Source organism: Solanum stenotomum, chromosome 8 (genome assembly GCF_019186545.1).
Source record: "Solanum stenotomum isolate F172 chromosome 8, ASM1918654v1, whole genome shotgun sequence".
Taxonomy (NCBI): domain Eukaryota; kingdom Viridiplantae; phylum Streptophyta; class Magnoliopsida; order Solanales; family Solanaceae; genus Solanum; species Solanum stenotomum.
This window is the reverse complement of record NC_064289.1, coordinates 59,084,678-59,104,024: the sequence shown is the minus strand read 5'-3', so window position 1 is coordinate 59,104,024 and position 19,347 is coordinate 59,084,678. Positions and strand designations below refer to the sequence as shown.

At 32.5% G+C, this 19,347-nt stretch overlaps 2 protein-coding genes across 3 annotated transcripts; one reads left to right on the top strand and one right to left on the bottom strand.

The window, feature by feature from the left end:
* Window positions 1–264: 264 nt before the first annotated feature.
* On the bottom strand, window positions 265–1,323 carry LOC125873987 (uncharacterized). The gene has a single exon (XM_049554796.1). The coding sequence runs from the start codon at window positions 1,321–1,323 to the stop codon at window positions 265–267; it is 1,059 nt and encodes a 352-aa protein (XP_049410753.1).
* A 10,291-nt stretch (window positions 1,324–11,614) lies between these two features.
* LOC125874696 (uncharacterized protein At2g39910) lies at window positions 11,615–18,836 on the top strand. 2 transcript variants are annotated; one of them, XM_049555691.1, is made up of 10 exons: window positions 11,615–11,716; window positions 13,863–13,940; window positions 14,024–14,522; window positions 14,641–14,727; window positions 15,440–15,630; window positions 16,277–16,472; window positions 16,741–16,805; window positions 17,073–17,174; window positions 17,302–17,401; window positions 18,442–18,836. In XM_049555691.1, the coding sequence occupies exons 2-10, from the start codon at window positions 13,909–13,911 to the stop codon at window positions 18,490–18,492; spliced, it is 1,323 nt and encodes a 440-aa protein (XP_049411648.1). In that variant the 5' UTR covers window positions 11,615–11,716; window positions 13,863–13,908; the 3' UTR covers window positions 18,493–18,836. The 2 variants fall into 2 exon arrangements, with proteins under 2 accessions (XP_049411648.1, XP_049411649.1); XM_049555692.1 differs by lacking the exon at window positions 11,615–11,716 and adding an exon at window positions 12,501–12,603.
* Window positions 18,837–19,347: the final 511 nt, after the last annotated feature.

The following is a 19,347-nucleotide window of genomic DNA, read 5'->3' as shown; positions in this document are numbered from 1 at the left end:
TTCTCTTAAAATAGTGTGAGTTGTAGCACTATCAAGAAGACACATATCTCCATTACTCATCTTGAACCAATTGAAGATTGGGGAATTTTATTTATCTTCATAAAATAAAAGTACATCATAAGAAATATGAAAAATCAACAACTTTGCAAGAAAATAAAAGTACTTTTTTTTTCTGAATATAAAAACAACATAAGGAAAAACACAACAATAAAAAACACATAAATAAAACAACATAATTATTTTCCCCAATCAAATGATCAAACATTAATTTTGATCTCCAAAGAAGTCTTCAACTTCCAAATGAGTAATATCATCAAGGTCACCAAAATCATCATCTTTTAAAGCCAAATTTGCTTCAATATTGTCATCATATTTTTGTGAAGGCCCTGCCTCGGCATCATTTTTATAAGTCAAGTGTGACTCCACCCTAGCATTAGAAGAAGATGCACCATTTTTATTTCCTTTTCTTTTCAAGGAATCTTGATAAAGCCTAACAAAATGCTCAGCTGCTCGGCATTCATTCTTCCAATGCCCTTTCAAGCCACAACGATGACAATTGCCTCTTGAAGGATTGCTTTGAGAACCCATATTGTTCTCCCTTTTGTGGCGACCACCACCACGACGATTATTATATCGTCCTCTGCCATTGCCACGTCCACGCACATTATTTTGGCCTTGATTTTTATTTTGTCTTCTTTCAGACTGGCCATGTGCTTCAACCTCATTTGCTTCCGGTAACGGAGCAGTTCCCGTGGGACGGGCCTCATGATTTTTCAATAAAAGAGTATTATGTTGCTCAGCCACAAGAAGGCATGAGATCAACTCAGAATACTTTTTGAATCCCCTTTCACGGTATTGCTGCTGTAATACCAAATTTGAGGCATGAAAAGTTGTGAGAGTCTTTTCCAACATGTCCTCATCTTTTATATCTTCCCCACATAATTTTAATTGGGAAGTAATTTTGTATACAGCAGAATTATATTCACATATAGTTTTAAAATCTTGTAACCGCAAGTGAATCCATTCATAACGAGCCCTTGGCAATACCGTTGCCTTAAGGTGGTCATACCTTTCCTTCAAACCAGTCCACAATTCAAGTGGATCTTTCACCGTAAGGTATTCAACCTTCAATCCTTCATCCAGATGATGACGAAGGAAAATCATTGCCTTTGCTTTGTCCTGACTCGACGTTGTATTACCGTTGGTAATAGTGGCACCAAGACCTTTAGCGTCAAGGTGAATTTCAGCGTCGAGTACCCATGACAAGTAATTATTTCCAGAAATGTCAAGTGCCACGAACTCAAGCTTTGATAAGTTCGACATGATAAAACTATCATAGAAAATAATTAAATTAGACTAAAATAAATAGTGAGTACACAAGTAATTAACAAAACTTTTTTTTTTAAATGATAATAACATGACACATGTTATTGTATAAAGTAACATCAATTATTAACTTAATTTGTTAGTATCAAACTTCCGAGCAATGAACATTCTGCCTAACATATAACTTAAATAATTTCTAGAAAAATTGCTAGACAAAGTTAAAATTTAACTAATTTAAAATAGCATAATTCACTTGATGATTAGGCGAGAACATAAACTTTTTGGATTTATATATTTCCATTGTTTAACTACCAAAAATATACACACACTGTTTAACACCTAACCGTTTCATAATATGTAGTATATTATATTAGAGTGATTAATAATGAGAATTAAGTATATGAATACATACCAGAAGCTTAACTTGGAAAAATCGAAATGCTATTAGAGTTTCGTGCTGATAACGTCTTGTAAAACTTAAGGACAAAAGAACAATATAAAGAGGAAGAGAAGAAGACTATAAGACAAGAGGAATAATATAAACTAACATTCTTTCTTTCAAGTGTGTTCAACATTATTCTCAACACCACTATTTATAGGATTACATTGAGGAATACCAAAAGGTGTCATAAACATTACATTAAACCTTGAGAATTACTACCCATTAAGAAGGAAATAAACCTAGGAGTTATGGTCATCCAATTAACCATATTATCAACAACATTACTACCAATAAAGGATGAAATTAACCTAGGAGTTATGGTCATCCATTTGACCACATTATCAACAACATTACTACTCATAAAGGAGGGAAATTAACCAAGGAGTTATGGTCATCCATTTAACCACCAAAATGATTTACAACAAATAATAAATATATATTTAAAAATGCACAAAATAAAAACCTTTTAAGCATAATTATTATGCGTATCTACCTACCAACTAGCTTTAAAGTTATACGAAAATTAATATACGAATAACTTGTTTTTATCCAGCTACCAAACCATCCCAAATTATTTTATCCTACCTTATATTATGTATAACTTTAAAAGTTAATATTATTATCAAGTTTTTTACAGAAAGTCCTCTGCCCTAAATTTTACTTAGTTTTTTCCCCTTCTAAATGCTTAAAAGAGAAAAAAAAGGAGCATTCATTAAAAACAATTTAATGCTTAAAAGAGAAAAAAAGGAACATTCATTAAAAACAATTAAATGCTTAAAAGAGAAAAAAATGAACATTCATTAAAAACAATTTAATGCTTAAAAGAGAAAAAAAGGAACATTCATTAAAAACAATAAATATTCATGACCCTAACATTTAGATCAAGGTCTAAAAATTTTCACCAAGCTATTTTATATCTCTCTCTACCTGAAAGAAAATAATTCTTCATTATTCTAACTAAAAGCTTTCTTGCAATTTGAGACCACAATTGTATTTGCTTATAATTTATTTATTTGTTATGGGTTTTGTTTAGTTTAGTGGGTTGGGTTTTGGTTCGGGTTAAAAAAGAAATTGAATAATTTCAATTGATTTGGGGGTTTTCGTCCAAGGAGGGGTATATTTGTTAAGTTTATTGACGGCAAGGATAAAAATAACTAGCTTTTAACGGTAAGGATAAAATCAACTAATAAAACAAAGTTGAGGGGTAATTTTAACCCTTTTCCCAAATATATATGCATAATTTTTTAACGATGATATATATATGCTCTACATAAACAAAATTAAAAGGTGTAGTTACCCATTTGCCCTACAAAATATATGCAAAAGCATGTGGTGTGTCCCAGAATATATAAAAAATGACATGTACCTAATATTAATCAGTTATTTTTCATATTTTTTTTTGGCTTAACCCATCAGTGACCAATTAAAGTTGACACTAATTTTCACTTAGACACCTAAAATAGATTTTATTCATTTTAGACACCTCATGTCATGTCCACTATGTCATTTTGACATTTTTTTGACAATCAGTCAAATATGTAAGGTGTGTGTAACAAACTCGTTGATGACATGCCAAAGTGGCAAATTAAATGAAGACATGTGGCATTCATTTTAGAGATTTTCTTCTCTAGTACCCCACCCCAGATTCCCAATCCCTCCCCCCACCCGAATCATCTTCCCCACCACCCCAACCACCCGATCTCCAACCCCTCCTCCACCCAAATCATTCTCCCCACTAGCCCCACCACCCTCACCCCCACCCTCCCCCATCCAAATCGTCTTCTCACTTAAATTCTTCTTTTCAAGTTTATGATCAGTTCTTGACTCAAGCAGGATCATTTTCTTCAATCTTCCTTCTTTGTTTTCTCTGTCGGTTCTATGTTTTTTCATAATCAAATTAATTATAGTTTGATCTATTATAATTTTAGTTATTTTTGTTTTAACTAATTAGCACTATCGAATATACTTCTCCACAAAAGGAGTTGAAGTTTTGGGAGATGGTAGTTAAAAATTGGGGAAGAAGAAGAAAAAAATAAAATAAAATTTAATTGAACAAGTTTTTCACGTGTCAGAAGCGAGTGTGATACACTCACTATGACACATCAACAAAAAGTGTCAAATAGATGCAGCGAGGGAATGTCATGAGTTGGCTGAAAAATGAACAAGACCTAATTAAGGTGTCTAAGTGAAAATTGATGCCAACTTTAGGTGGCTATCGATGGATTAGACTTTTTTTTTTTGGTCTTTTAACTCGCTTTTAAGAGAGTGAGCATATTCTTTGTTAAACCTTAATACCAAAGAATGTATTTATTACCAGCTAGGCAACTTCTTGAACATCAGCATCAACTTTCAGTAGTTGGGAGGTTATATTTAAAGTTCATTTAATAATTTGTTTTGCTCTTAATTTGTAGACTTGATATTTAGTTAGAGTTATATAAGTATTAGTAATGTACATATTAGTTATATATGTATTAGTACTTATTTCATCTTGTATCTTATTTAAAATAATACATATATTAGTTACACAAATTTCTATATTACAAGACATCATATTAGTTTTATATAGAAATAACGAAATACTTTTTAACTAAGTATCATACATGATATTATTTATAAAGTATTCAATATTTTTGCATACCTCATTTCCAAGTCAGCTACCTAAATTTGCCCTTTAGAAGTTGTTATAATTAGCCCATAAAGGATAAATAGTTAGAAAAGATACATCTTTTAAATGGAATATAAAATTATCTATTTCACATAATTAGCTAAGTGCATTTTTAACCTTCTTAGTTCTTACATTTAAAAAAAACTTAAAAAGTTTTACCTTTTTTTTTTCGCTGAAAAAGAATTTCACCCTATTCTTGAAACAAGTGAGACCATTTGTAGGGGAAAAAGGGTAAATATATCCCTCCATTTTGCGATTTAAAATAGCTATATTGTTTGGTAAAAAAAAAATAGTAGTAAATATACATTATATCGTCTAATAAATGTGCATATTTATCTTTTTAATTAATAAATTTATATATTTTACTTAATTGACCAAAATAATATTACTGGTTTTTAATTTCAAAAATATTACATTGGTTCAACAATTATCTCACCACTTTTTTACACCTCTAGACTCGATCAAAATGAAAAAAATCATTTTCTTTTTTACTCAATCATAAATTTTGGTTTGGATTGAGTCTAATAGATGAAGAATATTTTTTTTCTCAATTGGGTTGGGTCTGAGTGAGTAAAAATATGGAAGAGGCAATTTTATTAAGCCACGTGACATTCTTGAAATTTAAAAACCAATTTCAAGTTATTAGTTTGTTAACGAAAAGTCGAAAAAGATAAATCTACACCATTTGTTAAATGACGAGGATATATATGCACTATTTGTTAAACGATAAGGATATATATGCACCATTTTTTAACAAGGGGTATATGTGCTCTAAATAGCAAAATTAAGAGATATATTTTCCCATTTGCCCAACAAAATATATGCAAAAGCATGTGGTGTGTCCCAAAATATTATTGATCAGTCTTTTCTTATATTTTTAACGAGAGGTATTTGTATCTAATATTGATCAGTCTTTTCTCATATTTTTACGATGCGTATATGTACGTACTATTGATCAGTCTTTTCTCATATTTTTAACGAGGGGTATATGTACGTAATATTGATCAGTTTTTTATCATATTTTTAACGAAGGGTATATGTACCCAATATTGATCAGTCTTTTTTCATATTTTTAACGAAGGGTATATGCACCTAATATTGATAAGTCTTTTTCTCATATTACTAGCTGGACAACTTCTTGAATATCAATATCAACTTTCAATGGTTGGAGGTTATATCTGTTGGGTTTTAAAGCTGTGAACAAGAAATGAAGGGTTGTGACTCTCCTGAAGAGTTGCGACCTTTATGAAAGGTTGTGTCCTTTCTAAAGGGTTGTGACCATTTGAAAGGGTATGCCTTTTTCAAAGTGTTGTGACATTTCTGAAAGGTTGTCTTCTTTCCAAAGGGTTGTGACCTTTACCCTTTGTTGGCTATAAATAGAGAGGTTTTCTCTCATTTTTCTGCATCGAATTCTTCCCTTCTTTTGCATACATTTTTTACAAAACAAAATCGATCGATCGTGTCTGTGTGTGTGATTCGTTGCTGTCATTTTGAGTTCGTTGAAATTATCAAAGTTTGAGGTACCGCTACTTCTTTAATGGTTAATCCGTTTTATCTTGAGAGGAATTAATCTGCAACCTCGGGTACTTGAGGGAATTAAATTTCTTAAGGACACACGATGGGTTCTGTGGACTCGGATAGTTCTTTGTATTTTTCTTTTTATCTTTTATTATTTCTGGTTTGCTAATCTGAATACAGGAGACAACAATATCTTGAAATTTATTTAATACTCTCTCTATTCAATAATAATTGTCCACTATTGACTTGATACATAAATTGAAAAATAGTAAATGATAGGGGCAATCATTTTACCAAATCACTCTTATTAAATGCAAGACATCTAAACATTGAAATATGAATAATATTTAATATTAAAAGTAAAACAAACACAACATGATAAATTATTTATTAAATTTATAAATTGAACAAGTCTTATTAAACATTTCAAAATAGTACAGTAAACAAGAAAAGATGGATAGCCGGAGTAATTTGTTTGGCTCTTTGTAAACTTGTCCTAGCCTCCTAGGAAGGGGCAACTTAGTAGTGGGAGTTTGTACCCTACAATCATCAATTATGAATGAGCAATTATGGGTCATTTGATACCTTAGTGAGTTTATAATTTTGAAACTGTTCAAATTAAATTCTCTTGTAGCATTAAATCATCACATGTTGATAGCTTTATGAATAGTGTAGCCCGAGAGCACTTTTTTTTCCTCTCCCTTTTACTCCCTTGATGACTCAAACTCGCAACCTTCGGGTTGAAAGTGAGAGGTGCTTATCATCCGAGCAACTCCCTCTCGTCAGCCCGAGAGCACTAAACATCGTTATTATAGAATTTTATTTCTTACATTGATAGAAACGGAGATCAATATCATTTTATCTATATTCAACTTTATATATATATATATATATTTAAGTTAGATATTTATATATTTTTTTAGTTAAAAGAAAGAAAAACCAAGAAAAGAACTAAAAATATATTATTATGTATTATTTTTGCAGATGATAAGGGCAGGCTGTTTGTGATGATATAAATGGAGATTTTATAAAGGAATTTATGAGGTTATATAATTTTCATATTATTAACTTAATAATTTGATGACTAAATATATTTATTCACCTGTGTAATTTCACTTTTCATCTTTTTAAGATATAAAATATATGCAATGTACATGTTGATAAGCTATTATTTTTTGGTTTCCCATCCGGTGTTTGGAGTCCACATTAGAGCTTCAATTAAATTTGGATCGCACTCTGTAGGCCCATTCGAGGGTGGCGCTCCCAATAGGATTTTCTCCATACTCGGGGCTCAAACCCGAGACCTCTGATTAATTAAGGGTGAAACAGTCTCACCAGTCACCACTGTACAACAATTCATGTTTGTTTGATGAGCTATTATTATTATTATAGGAGTGAATATATTTTGTTTAAGGTAAGATTATTTCTCATGTATATACAACCTTTTCTATAGAATGAATATTAAATTGATTCCCTTTTGTTTTAACTTTTCTGCTAGCAGTAAATTTCAGGAAGAAATAGCGTGATGAATTAACAACAAAATGATCCGTCTAGTAAGCCTCGAGATCTTACATATATGTTGTTGAGAATCGTCATTAACCAATCATGTATCGGACACATCATTCCTTGAAGTAATTAAGTAAAGGGCGCAAAAATGCGAATTTGACCCGCACCCCCTTTCTTTTTTTGAAATAGTATTTATTTCTGAATTGAAGTCGAACTTATTAATAATTTAGGCTTATATTAATTTAAAATAACATAATCATATGAAAATATATTATCTTATTGAAATGAGTGATTTTTTCCATTGTCCCAAGTTAGAACTGGATGAAAAATATTATCTTACAGAGATTATTAATTTAGTGAAATTTACTATATGTGATTTTAAGATGTCAAATAAATGTCTAAATAAATTACTCAATTAAAGGTTAAACTTGAGATATTTAAGAAAATAAAAGATGAAGCGACTTTATTTTTTTAAGACTTTTCATTGTTCTGAAAATCTTATTTAACTTAGGAAGAATTTACGCAGTTAATGTAAAATTGATGGTTCTTTATTAGTTTATTTAGCTTGGAATGTTACTCATATATTCTTTTTACAAAGAACTTCATATATAGAAACTAAAAGAATTATAATCAACATACATTCATAAGCAAAATCCTATGATTATTAGGATAGTCAAAGAATATGTTTGTCTAGGGTTATAACCTCGTTTTAACAAGCTTGTAAGATATTTTGGTGTCTATCTATGCATTTGGTAAACATTAAGGGCCTGTTTGAAAGGCCACAATGGAATTGGGAATTGATGTAATTGGTGTAATTACTCTCTTTGTCCCGTTTGGTAGACCAAGTAATTACTTGGTAAGAGGGAAATTGGGTGTAATTGAAGGGAAGTAATTACACTCCTCAATTCCCAAGGAATGGTAAGGAATTGAGTGTAATTACACCATGTAATTACATGAATTTTTTAATATTTTTTTGTTTGGAATACCAAGACACTTTTTCCTTTTTTGTCTGGACATTTCCATTCTAAGAACGCTAGCACAGTAACAAGCCATGTACTTCTTCTTTCAAGTAAGATTTATTTCTTGATTCATTTTACTTTCATATTTTGATGTCTAGGTAAATTATGTATGAATTTTATTTTTGTATTTTCTCCTGTTAGTTTTGAGATTAAAATAAATATGAGAATTAATTTTTTTTCTTTAATTTCTGATAATAATAATAATAATAATAATAATTAAAAAAAAAAATTAAAAAATCGATTCTAACAATCAGTTATACATTGTAATTTTATTTATTCAAAATCTGATCTATTTTAAAATTTAGCTGTGTAATTACATTCGTCCAACCAAACAGGACAAAGGGAATTACACTGTAATTACACTGTGGCAATCAAACAGGTCAATGTAATTACTAGATTGTGTAATTACTAGGCTAGTAATTACTACCCTAGTAATTACACCAATTCCAATTACCAGGTGGCTTTCCAAACAGACCCTAAAAGTATTTATAGTCAAAATCGACAAAAATAAATAAATTATAATCATCATTATCTTATGATTTTACACCTCGTCATAAGCATTTTTTATTTGACTAGACCTTTACTATTTTGTCCTTAATATTTTTTGTAATCTTCGAAATATGTACCCTCCTAATGTGTTCTAACATATTTTATATGTAAAAAGAACACACTTTATTATCTTCCATTGGATTTAAATGCTTCTTTGTAAAATATCTTGGGCAAATGACCTGCTTAAGTTATTCAATTTCCATAACTCCATCACTTATACTTGATGTAGATCTGCCCATAGGTGGGGTGTGGTGTGGGGGAGGTAGCAAACACCCAGGGTCTAGTTGTAGTACAATTATAATTTAGTCCCATGCTATTGACTAGTGGTGTGTATCGGTCCATTCGATTCAGTTTTATGTATTATCGTTTTAGTTTATCGATTTTTGATTTTTACATATGCTAAACGAATAACAAACCAATAAGATATAAGATATTCGATTTATCGGTTTTTGGTCATTAACGGTTCAACTTTTGATTTACCCAATAAGAAAATGCTCATAAAATAAATATATGACTTTTCGCTTCTTTAACAATTTGGTGCGAAACAGTGAAACAAGCAAATCAACTGTAAATGCTTTGATATAGTGAAACAAGAAATCTAATGAGAAATTGCATCAATAAAATTAGTCGATGTAGTACGAAGGCAACAATTACATGTTACAACCAAAGCATAATATGGAATTTTTGATGCGAAGTAGAAGTACTATGAAGTGTGAAGTGTAGAGTACTGATATAGTGTCTAGTTATGTCAAATTATTAAGTACTTTAATATTTATGGAGGCTAGTTAGTTATTGATTTATCTAATAACCCAATACTAAAAATCGATACCAAACTAATAACTCAATAAATACTGTTTATAAAATCATTAAAAACTCGTTAACCCAATAACCCAATAATGATAACCAAATAACATTTTTTCAATCTGATTTATTTGTCGGTTCTATTTTTGCACACCCCTAATATTGATACATATTGAAATTAGTAAAAAATACATATCAATATGAATTATGGTGCAGTGGTTGAATTATTTTGCCTTATATTTATATTGTCATATGTCAAATTGGAACCAGGCATTCGCACGTGAATTATTTGTGCATGCCAGCGGACCTTTTTGTTCCTTATTAATTATTTTCACTAATATTTTTGGTGAGATTAATCACATCTTAATTATATTAAGAACAAGTGTAATTATGTGGTCGCTAGCTAGTCATGTTAATCGTTAGGTACACACTAATTAAAATCCTTGTATATAATCTAAAGTCAAGAAAAAACATAAGTTGCTATCACTAACGAACTACTAAGATTTTACACCTTATAATCACATTTCATTTGACTAAATATATACTACTCTATTTATTCTTAGTACTTTTAGTAATCTCCAAAATAAATACCCTTCCTAAAATAACTTACCAAACACACTAAAGTACATTTTCGATACTTCCTAATTAATACATAACTATTTATTTTTTATTGTACTACATCTTTTTCATTATTAATTCATCATCAATAAAGTTCATTTTCCAATTTAATACCTTCATTTGAACCGATCAATGTCTATACCTTTTTGCATATTACAACCTATACAACGACGTTGTGTTAGTTATTAAGGAAAATATATTTTGTGAAAAAAATATATTTTCCAAAAAATAAATGATTCACTTATTAATTTTTTGGTGTGTTGCAAGCAAGCAAATAAAATTTTTTATTGTAAAAAAATATATAATTTAGATAATTAATATCATAGAACTGTGCGACGGTACTTGGAGAGTGTGAGGGTGGTGGAGTCAGCAGGGTGACATAGAGTGTACGCGTGAACAAACAGAAATGAAATATCACGTATAAAGCTTGTTTTTCCTACTTTCATACAAAAAAAAGAAAACAATTTCCTAGAGAAGACATTTCCAAAATATAAAAGGGTGCTGAATAGTTTTGTTAGATTTGTTATTGTTATGATAGATTGATGGTTGAAGTTTGTTCATATGTGATATGGATTTTATGAATTAAATTTGAGCTTATTTGAAATAAATTTGGGTGTTAAATTATTGAAATTTGAAAAATAAAAATCTTTTTTGACAAAAGAAATTCAAACATTGCATGAGAGATTTAAGACAATTTTACATGCTCCTCCGACGCGAAATTTCAACCTCAGTCGTGTATACCTGAATTATTTTCAGAAGCGAATAAATTCATTAAGAAATTAATACAGTGAGTATTAGTTAAATGGCGACCCCGGAAAACGAGTATTTGTGCACTTCGTTGGTCTTTAATTTTTATCCCTCGAGATAAATAACTTTTTTCGTGGGACATAAATTTATATCTTCACATCGTAATAATCACAAATAGTCGTTTATGACTCGTTTGGTATAAATTCGATTGCTAAGGACAAAAAATAAAGACCAACTCATTTGAAAGATGGTGCGTGTAATTAAATGTTAATACACTGCTCGAGTCCAACTGTGGTAAAGAATGGACTTGGGCTTTGGCCCATATGAGAACTGTATCATCAAGGCCCAACAGTATGTTTCATTTTGAGGCCCAACAATTTCTCTCTGGAATCTAATTTTATTTCTTTATTTTTTTCTCGTCGGAGTTCTCCGGCGGCCAAAACGGAATATTCCATTCATCGGTGAAGCTCTAGTAGATTGTCAACTCAATTCGGTCCGGCGCCAGTCAACGTTGCTCAACAAGAGGTAAAATTCCTCATTATTTCCAATATTTTTTGCTCTGTTGTTAAATTCAATAAGCTAGGAAATCTGTTTCTTTCAATACTTTCTTATGAATTACATGATGATGATGGGTACTAAATTAGGTGTTTTACATTCTGTAATCCTTTTATGTGACTGTGTGTGCAAGAATTTGAGGCATGAGAAAAACACCTAGTGGTGGCCCAGTGGTCCATGAGGTCGGTGAGAACCATGAGGTCTCAGGATCAAATTTCAGTTGTAATAGAAACACTTGGTTTTTTTTCCCATATGTAGTAATGTACTAGCCTTGATGAATAAAGTTATCAGGTACCTGTTCTGTTTAGAGGTGGTAGCTATCCTATGGAAATAGTCTGAGCTTAAAAATTAGTTTCCTTCAAACAGTGGCTTAGGCACATGTATGCCAGGGTGTCCAATTGGACATCCTTCGTCGGAAAAAAATACCACATATACAAGTAAAATGGCACATGAAGTGATTAAATAACATATTTTGGACATCCTTGACATAATAGGTTGTTATAGCCTAGTGGTTTAGGATGTCTTGAATGTGTGTTTAGACATCTTTAATGAGTCAGTGCTCGCATGTTTAAATCTCACTTGAAACAATTTTTTTCCCTTTTTAAAAAGAGCTTTTGTTGTTTAATTTTTGGACCCTCTTAGTGAAATTCCTGGCTCTGCCACTGCCTTCAAATAGCTATGTTAAGCAAGATAGTTCATTTCTTGGATAAGGACTTTATATAGCCTTCAAATGCCGTCTTCTGGTCCTCATGTGGATGATTGCCCATATGAGAAGTGAAAGGTTGGTTTATCAGTTTGAAGATTGCTGCTGTGGGATCTAGTGGCTCCAGCCACATTGACAATAGTCCATCATTCCCGTAAGCTGACCTGCACAATGTTGATTGAACTTTTGACTCTTCATTAAAAAGCTTTACAAAAGATAAAATTGTCATTTACTATTTTCCTCAAATAATTGTCATTTAGTTATTATCCTACTTAATATTTAGGACTTTGAAATTAATTAAAGTTATAATAATTAAATTTTTATTCACGTGTAAGATGTATCAAAACCCAAACACAGTCCCCTACCCTTTTCTCTTGCATTTTGCGAACTTCGAGTGACGGCGATCCCTTCTAGCACTGTAAGTCTTTCTTTCTAAACTTTGTTTTGTTCTAATTTATTGATTTATTCTTCATCATTTGCTTAATTTAAGTTGGTGATTCATTCTTATGCTACTGTGGATGAATTTTGATATAGGCTAAATCAGTGAATTGGTTGAATTTAATCTTGAGGAAACATGAGTTGAATGCAGAACTTTGCCATAAAAAATTTCAGTTACGTAATGGAAAGCTAAATTAGTCATTTGGGCCTGAGAGTTTTTTCCGGAAAATGAGAGTGTTTATAATCAGTGTTGTCAAACGCACACTTAAACCCTGGAGTGGGGTTCAGAACGTGTTGGGCACTTCGAGTTGCTTAATGTGCACTTCTGTGTTGTCATCAAGATTGTAAGACGTAGTTTTCCTTGCCAATGAGGACACTGTACAATTGATATTTCCCTTTATAGGAATTTTTTTTCAATTTCTTTGTTCATATATATTATATTCATGCTTATAATTATTACTAATCTTGGACTAAACATATATATATTTGTATTTTTTTCTCCCTTTGTGCCTTTTTCATTAAATCCCACGGTTTATTTGCGCTTAAAGCCTCAAAGAAGCTTAGAGCTTTTCTGGTTTTGATAACACTGTATAATTCTATTTACATTCAATTACTCATGTCCCCTTTCCTTTACTGCATTTCTCCATTTTAATTCAGATATATATTAGCGTGTTTGCTTCGTTTGAATCCAAATGATTTGAGTTCTTGACTGAGTTATATGATTTTTAGCTTTTCGTCCCCTTCATGTGATCCTTTCTGCGTGTCAGGATGATTTGTGATTTGCTTAAGGTTAATTGGCTTTTAAGATGAGTCATGTAAAGAAGCGACAACTCATATTAAAGTTTGACGAAGGATTGAACATCAATGATGTTTCAATCCCTTGTCTCTTGTTCTGTCTTAAGATCTTGATTCAAGGTAGTAAGAAAGTTGGTTGGACAAACAGCTCGTAAATTTATGTAAGTAAAAAATTGACAGGTTGTCTGGTTTGGAAACCGTAGCAATTAGCAGAGAGAAGGGAAGGATGTTGAAGTCTCTCAATGAGGAGCTGCTTCTGTAAGACCCTTCTTTCTGCTTGTTTTAATACGTACTACGTACTGGGTGTGAGTAATAATTTGTATAAAAACTGTATGTAATAGATTATCAAGGCCAATAAGGGAATCACTCTCCAAGGCACCTTATACTCCTCCAGAGGGTTCCAGTGTCTCTATCAAATCCATGCTACTGTCTCTTCTTTCCGACTCCCAACTCGAAATAAGGGATTTTAGCTTATGCTGTGCTGCATTGGCGTCTGCCTCTGAATCCACCTACAATCAACTCTTTTGGGTTCCCAATTCGCTATCTCTTGCTGCTGCCTCTGCCTTCAAAGAGCTATCTAAAGCTTATGCTACCATGGCTTATGGGAATCATGACTTGATCAAATTTGGCGAGCTGGATCTTGATTTTAAGTCTCTCCCAAATGATAAAATCTTGGCCATACACTTAATCCCTCAACTCTTGCCTTTGCTAAAAGACACGATAAAAGAGAGTGCCATTGATAAATCAATTGATGGTCATGAGATATCAGCTGCAAGCGCTAGTGTTCCTGTAGCATACGCCATTATTGCTGCTTATCAGTTTAGATGGTTCATTTCTCAGGTATGTATATCCTTAATTGGTACTTGATGATTTATTTGTATGATTGTTTTCTTCAGTTGGTGGTTTTAATTCTATTGAGATGAAATGAAGCATAACCTTCAATATTTATCATTTGTAGGTGGATTATCCTCACCTTGGAAAAGTGTGCTCTTTGGTGATTCCATGTGCCCTAACAGCTCTTGATCACTGGTCATCTGAAGTAAAGGTGCATTTGTCTTTGTATGATTGCTGGTCTTAGAAATTTGTTGCTGTTTCAATCAGATATTTCACGTACTTGTTGATAGGTGCTTCAAACTGTGCTGATAGCCCTATATAACTTCAAAATAGTTAAAACTCTCTAAATAGTGTAAAACTGTTGATTCTTGCAGTGATCCGTTAATACTGTGGAAGAGTTAGATGACTAGATATTCTAATTGGAGATTTCTCTTTTCCTAAATCACTGTGTTTCCCTTGAGATATATTGTGGTCAAAATACATTGTAAATTGTTAGAAGGGACAGACTCTTTAAATCAAGTATTAGCTAGCTAGTGCTTAAACTTGTATGTGCTTCTACTATTTGGCTCATTTCTGAGCTCTTAGCAACTGCTGACAACAAAAAGAACATCAAAGATCACGTTTCAGTTCTTTTCTAAAGCTTGTCCGTGGATACTCTGTTAGAGACTTCTGATTGCAATAATGTTGATAGCACCTCTCTCAGTTTGTCTTTCCTTTTTAGTCATTTTTCTCTTCTATTTTTTGGTAAGTACCTTTGTGGCTTAGTCATTTGGAGCACGATGTAATCCATCTTCAAGCTTAAAATGGTATTTCAAATTGTTACAAGCAAGTGGTGCTCGTCTGCTATACATTTGCATCTCATAATTAAGATTAATATTTTTGCTTTCATTAGGTTGTTGACTAAATGTTGTCTCTTACTTCAGGGACAGGGCATGATTAGCTTAATATATCTGGCGAAAAATGTCAATGCGGCTGAGATTGGTTGGTATGAAGATGTAATCCTTGATGCTTGCTGCCAAAATATTGCTTCCGATGATGAGATATGGGAGCGTGTGGTTCAAATGTCTGTACTTATGGTGACCTTCACCCAGAAAAGTAATCCTCGAAGCATATGGTAGAGTGTCTTCTATATCACTATATGTTAGTTATTGAATCTTGGATAAATTTTCCCAACATGTACGCATGATTTAAAATGGTATTCAACTCATAAATTTACTGGGGAAATGGCATAATTCTTAACAGTAATCCTTCAAAAGAATGATGTCTGGATGGTAATGCAGAAAGAGCTGTCCTATAAAATTTTTGTGCACCCAATAAACAGTTGGATACTCTCAATGTTTTGGCTTGCATTAAGTGAAAGTTCGACTTTTTTGTTTTTTGGGGTGGGTGGGGGAGGGGATAGGGTTACCTCTGTGTTACTCATTGAAGTTAACTCTAGGGAACAGTCTATCATTGTCAAATTTACAACTTTTTTTTTAATAAATATTTTGGAAGCCAGATTTTCAAGTTGTTGTTTTGGCATCATAATTGCTGTTCTTTTTAGACAACTGATATCTGAATAAAATTTCTTCTTTTTTTAGAGGCTTGTGATGCAGCAAATCCCTATTTAGTTGTCTTTTGAAGTTTATGGCGATGTCATATACATTAAAATAGGTATCTGTACCTTAGTGTACTAACATGTCACATGTCCTCCAACATTAGCATTTCCAATATGTTATGCTTTATGTATGTATTTACCTATCAAAAATATTGTGACACAGGTATGAAAAATTGTTGAATGAGATGTTGAGTCACCTGGAAAGGCAACCAAGAAACAAGGAGCGACGTGTTGCATGGCTACAGCATATTGAGCCACTGTTCAATGGTCTTGGTCTTATACTGCTATCTCATTTCAGGCGACTTTTCCCTCTCTTCTTCCGGTGGATGCATGCAGATGATGACAGAACTGTTCTACTGGTAAGAGGTGATGGAATTCTTTTGAGCTGGTCAGGCTTGCTACCTTTTTATGAACTATTACAGTAAACCACAATTTTGCTGAATTCCTTTCTCCTCTAGTTTCAGTTTCTGCTGACTGATTAAGTACTATAATTTAGTTGCATCAACAGACTTTTTGTTAAAATATATAAGAGTTGAGCTTCTTTTGCATTTAAAATTTTTCTTATACAAGATGTTGTGCTTGAAGATCACCGCTAGCAGCACATTTGATACTTCATTTTTATTTCAGGTTCTTGAACGGATCAAGACAATTGTAAAGTTGACATGGATAAGGAATTCTCCATACATTGAAAGGTAATTTACGAAGGAATATTAGGAGTCACCCTGAATTTTACTTATATCTGCAGTTAATATGAAGAATGGAGTACGCTAAAAGTTATAAATAAATCCAATAGTGTATTTTTTCGTTCCCGAATTCCAGTTTTGCATCTAACTGAGGACCCCTTTTTTCAACAGTTAAACCATCTTAACTGATGATGGATTAACATCCCTAGCGTTAAACTAGAACCTTCCTACATGCTCGTCTCGCTTCTTTAAATTGTATCTGTCGATGTGATGCAGGTTGGTGGATGAACTTGTTAGTCTATTCAAGGAAGCAGCGCTGAAAATTGCACGTGAAGAAATCAGAAAACTTGTTCTTCAGACTATAATTTTGATCCAACAGTAAATATCATGCTCTGTTACCTCTGTTTTCTCTTCCTTCATGTGATAGGTTTTTTTTTCGTTCTGTTGTAGTTCTCTCTAATTATTGAGTTCTTCAATTTCTTAATATTTTCCCCTCATTGTCAAGATCCAAGGGCTCGCAGTTCAAAGACGCTTGGGACAAGCACAAGGATGATCCTGACTTGACAATTTTTCATCATTCCCTTATTGAACAACAGCCTGCAATGGTAAAGCTATATCCCTCTGAACTATCATGAGAAAAACGAGTAAAATGTCGGTCAAACATTCAAGATGATATTTGTTGCACTTACGCTAGGTGGTAGCATCAGCTGTCTTAGCCAATTTTTTGCTGCAAAATGATCCCGTGCTTTATAATAATTTGCCAATGATGCCCTGATCTGTTAAATCAAAATTCAGGTTCTATCTGATGGCTGGTTTTTTAGCTGCTCCCTCAATCCCAATTTATGAAAACTCATTAGGATAGCATAGAGTTTAAAATGTTGTCTTGATCACACATTGATTAGTATTGATAATTAAAAAGGTTAGTTCGACAGAGAAGAGGTGAAACTTAAATAATTTGAATTTTGAAACCTATGAAAGATGTTTTAAAATGATGTTATTAGTGAGATAGTGCCAAATATTTTGGAACATTCAAAATAAAAAGTAAACCGTCATATTAATTGGGGAAAGCGTGTAATATTTGTGGCTTCTCGATGCCATCGTGTGCTAAAAGTTCCTGGAGTTAATGATATAAAAAACGGGACTTTGTATATTCTGTTTGTTAATGTTGTTTGCTGGGAGCTGTTAATGGTTAGTGGTTTACTGGATTTGAATACTTGCTTTTGCCTTTTGAGTTGCCGAGGAGACTCAAATTTGGCGTTAGCTGGCAAATAAACACTCCAACTTTGAGAGTGCACATCTAGATACTTCAACTTGGTTTGAGCTAGCAACTAAACACTCCAACTCGTTCCCACTGTGTCTTGTGGAGACCCAAGGCTGATGTGACACATAAATTTTGGAGGTGTCTAGATGATCATTTTGTAAGCTGGAGTGTTATTTGAGTGTATGTTTATGTATTATGCCTTTTGGAAAAGTATACAGGTAGGTCTTGCATTAGTTTGATACTCTAAATAACGTGTCACTACTCCCTGTTTTAGCACTTCATTCGTACAAAGTGGAGAGAAATGGGAGATCTATTTTCACTTGCACAAATGGGCAGAAACATTTGTCTCTTTGGGGTACTAATTGCCAGTCTATGCATTTACAGGTTGTTCAATTGGGCAACCTTGGTGTAACTGATAAAGTTGTCGCCATGTGATCAGGAGTTTATAGGTTCGAGCCGTGGGAAACATCCTCTTGGCGAAAATGCAGGGTAAGACTGCGTACAAATAAATCCTTGTAGTCTGGCCCTTTACCGGACTCCTCGCATAGTGAGAGCTCAGTGCACCGGGTTGCCATTCTTTTCAATTGCTGGGACTTGTTATGCTTTTCAACAATTCATCAAACGAAGGGATTGAGAGTGATTGGGCTCAGCATCAATGTAAATAGTTAGTCGCCCATAGGAATACTTTCAAGTTTAAGATATAATACTGTTACAATTCAGTATTTCGTATGGAGATGTATTTATTTTAGTATGATTTTTCATATAATACTTAAGGTCATCGTATGATTCCCTCCATTTCGGGATGCTTTAGTTTTTGTCCTCAAATATGATGATCTTTAATTTGGTCCTTGTTGCTCATTGAATAAATATATTGTGGACCAAAGCACCATTATTTATGACTAGATTTGTTAGACATAAGTTTAACCTAATTTTTATCCTTGCTTGATATAAGTTATGCCTCTTACAATATAACTTGTGAGTTTTTAAACCAAAACTTTTGTCTCGCTTGGCATATATTCTATGAGAACTAAATTATATCTTTTACATTATGCCTCTTACTTAACTTGTGAAATTTCCAATTTGAACTTATGCCATTATTGTATAAGTTCTATAGGAATTGAGCGACATAACTTTTTATGCCTTTCAAGGGCATAACTTGAGGGCAAAAATTAAAATCACCTAAAAATAATAAGGGCATTTGTGCGAAAGACAAACGTGCCATTTTACTGTCTAAAAAAAATGGACATGGGCCAAAGCTCAACTATAGTTTCATTTGAGGCCCAGCAATAA

Bases quoted from the DNA above. Each gene is read 5' to 3' on its own strand.
- LOC125874696 (XM_049555691.1), top strand. From the start codon at position 13,909: ATGTTGAAGTCTCTCAATGAGGAGCTGCTTCT. The intron at 14,523-14,640 runs GTATGTATATCC...TATCATTTGTAG, and splicing joins TTAGATGGTTCATTTCTCAG to GTGGATTATCCTCACCTTGG. The intron at 16,806-17,072 runs GTAATTTACGAA...GATGTGATGCAG, and splicing joins AATTCTCCATACATTGAAAG to GTTGGTGGATGAACTTGTTA.
- LOC125873987 (XM_049554796.1), bottom strand. From the start codon at position 1,323: ATGTCGAACTTATCAAAGCTTGAGTTCGTGGCACTTGACATTTCTGGA.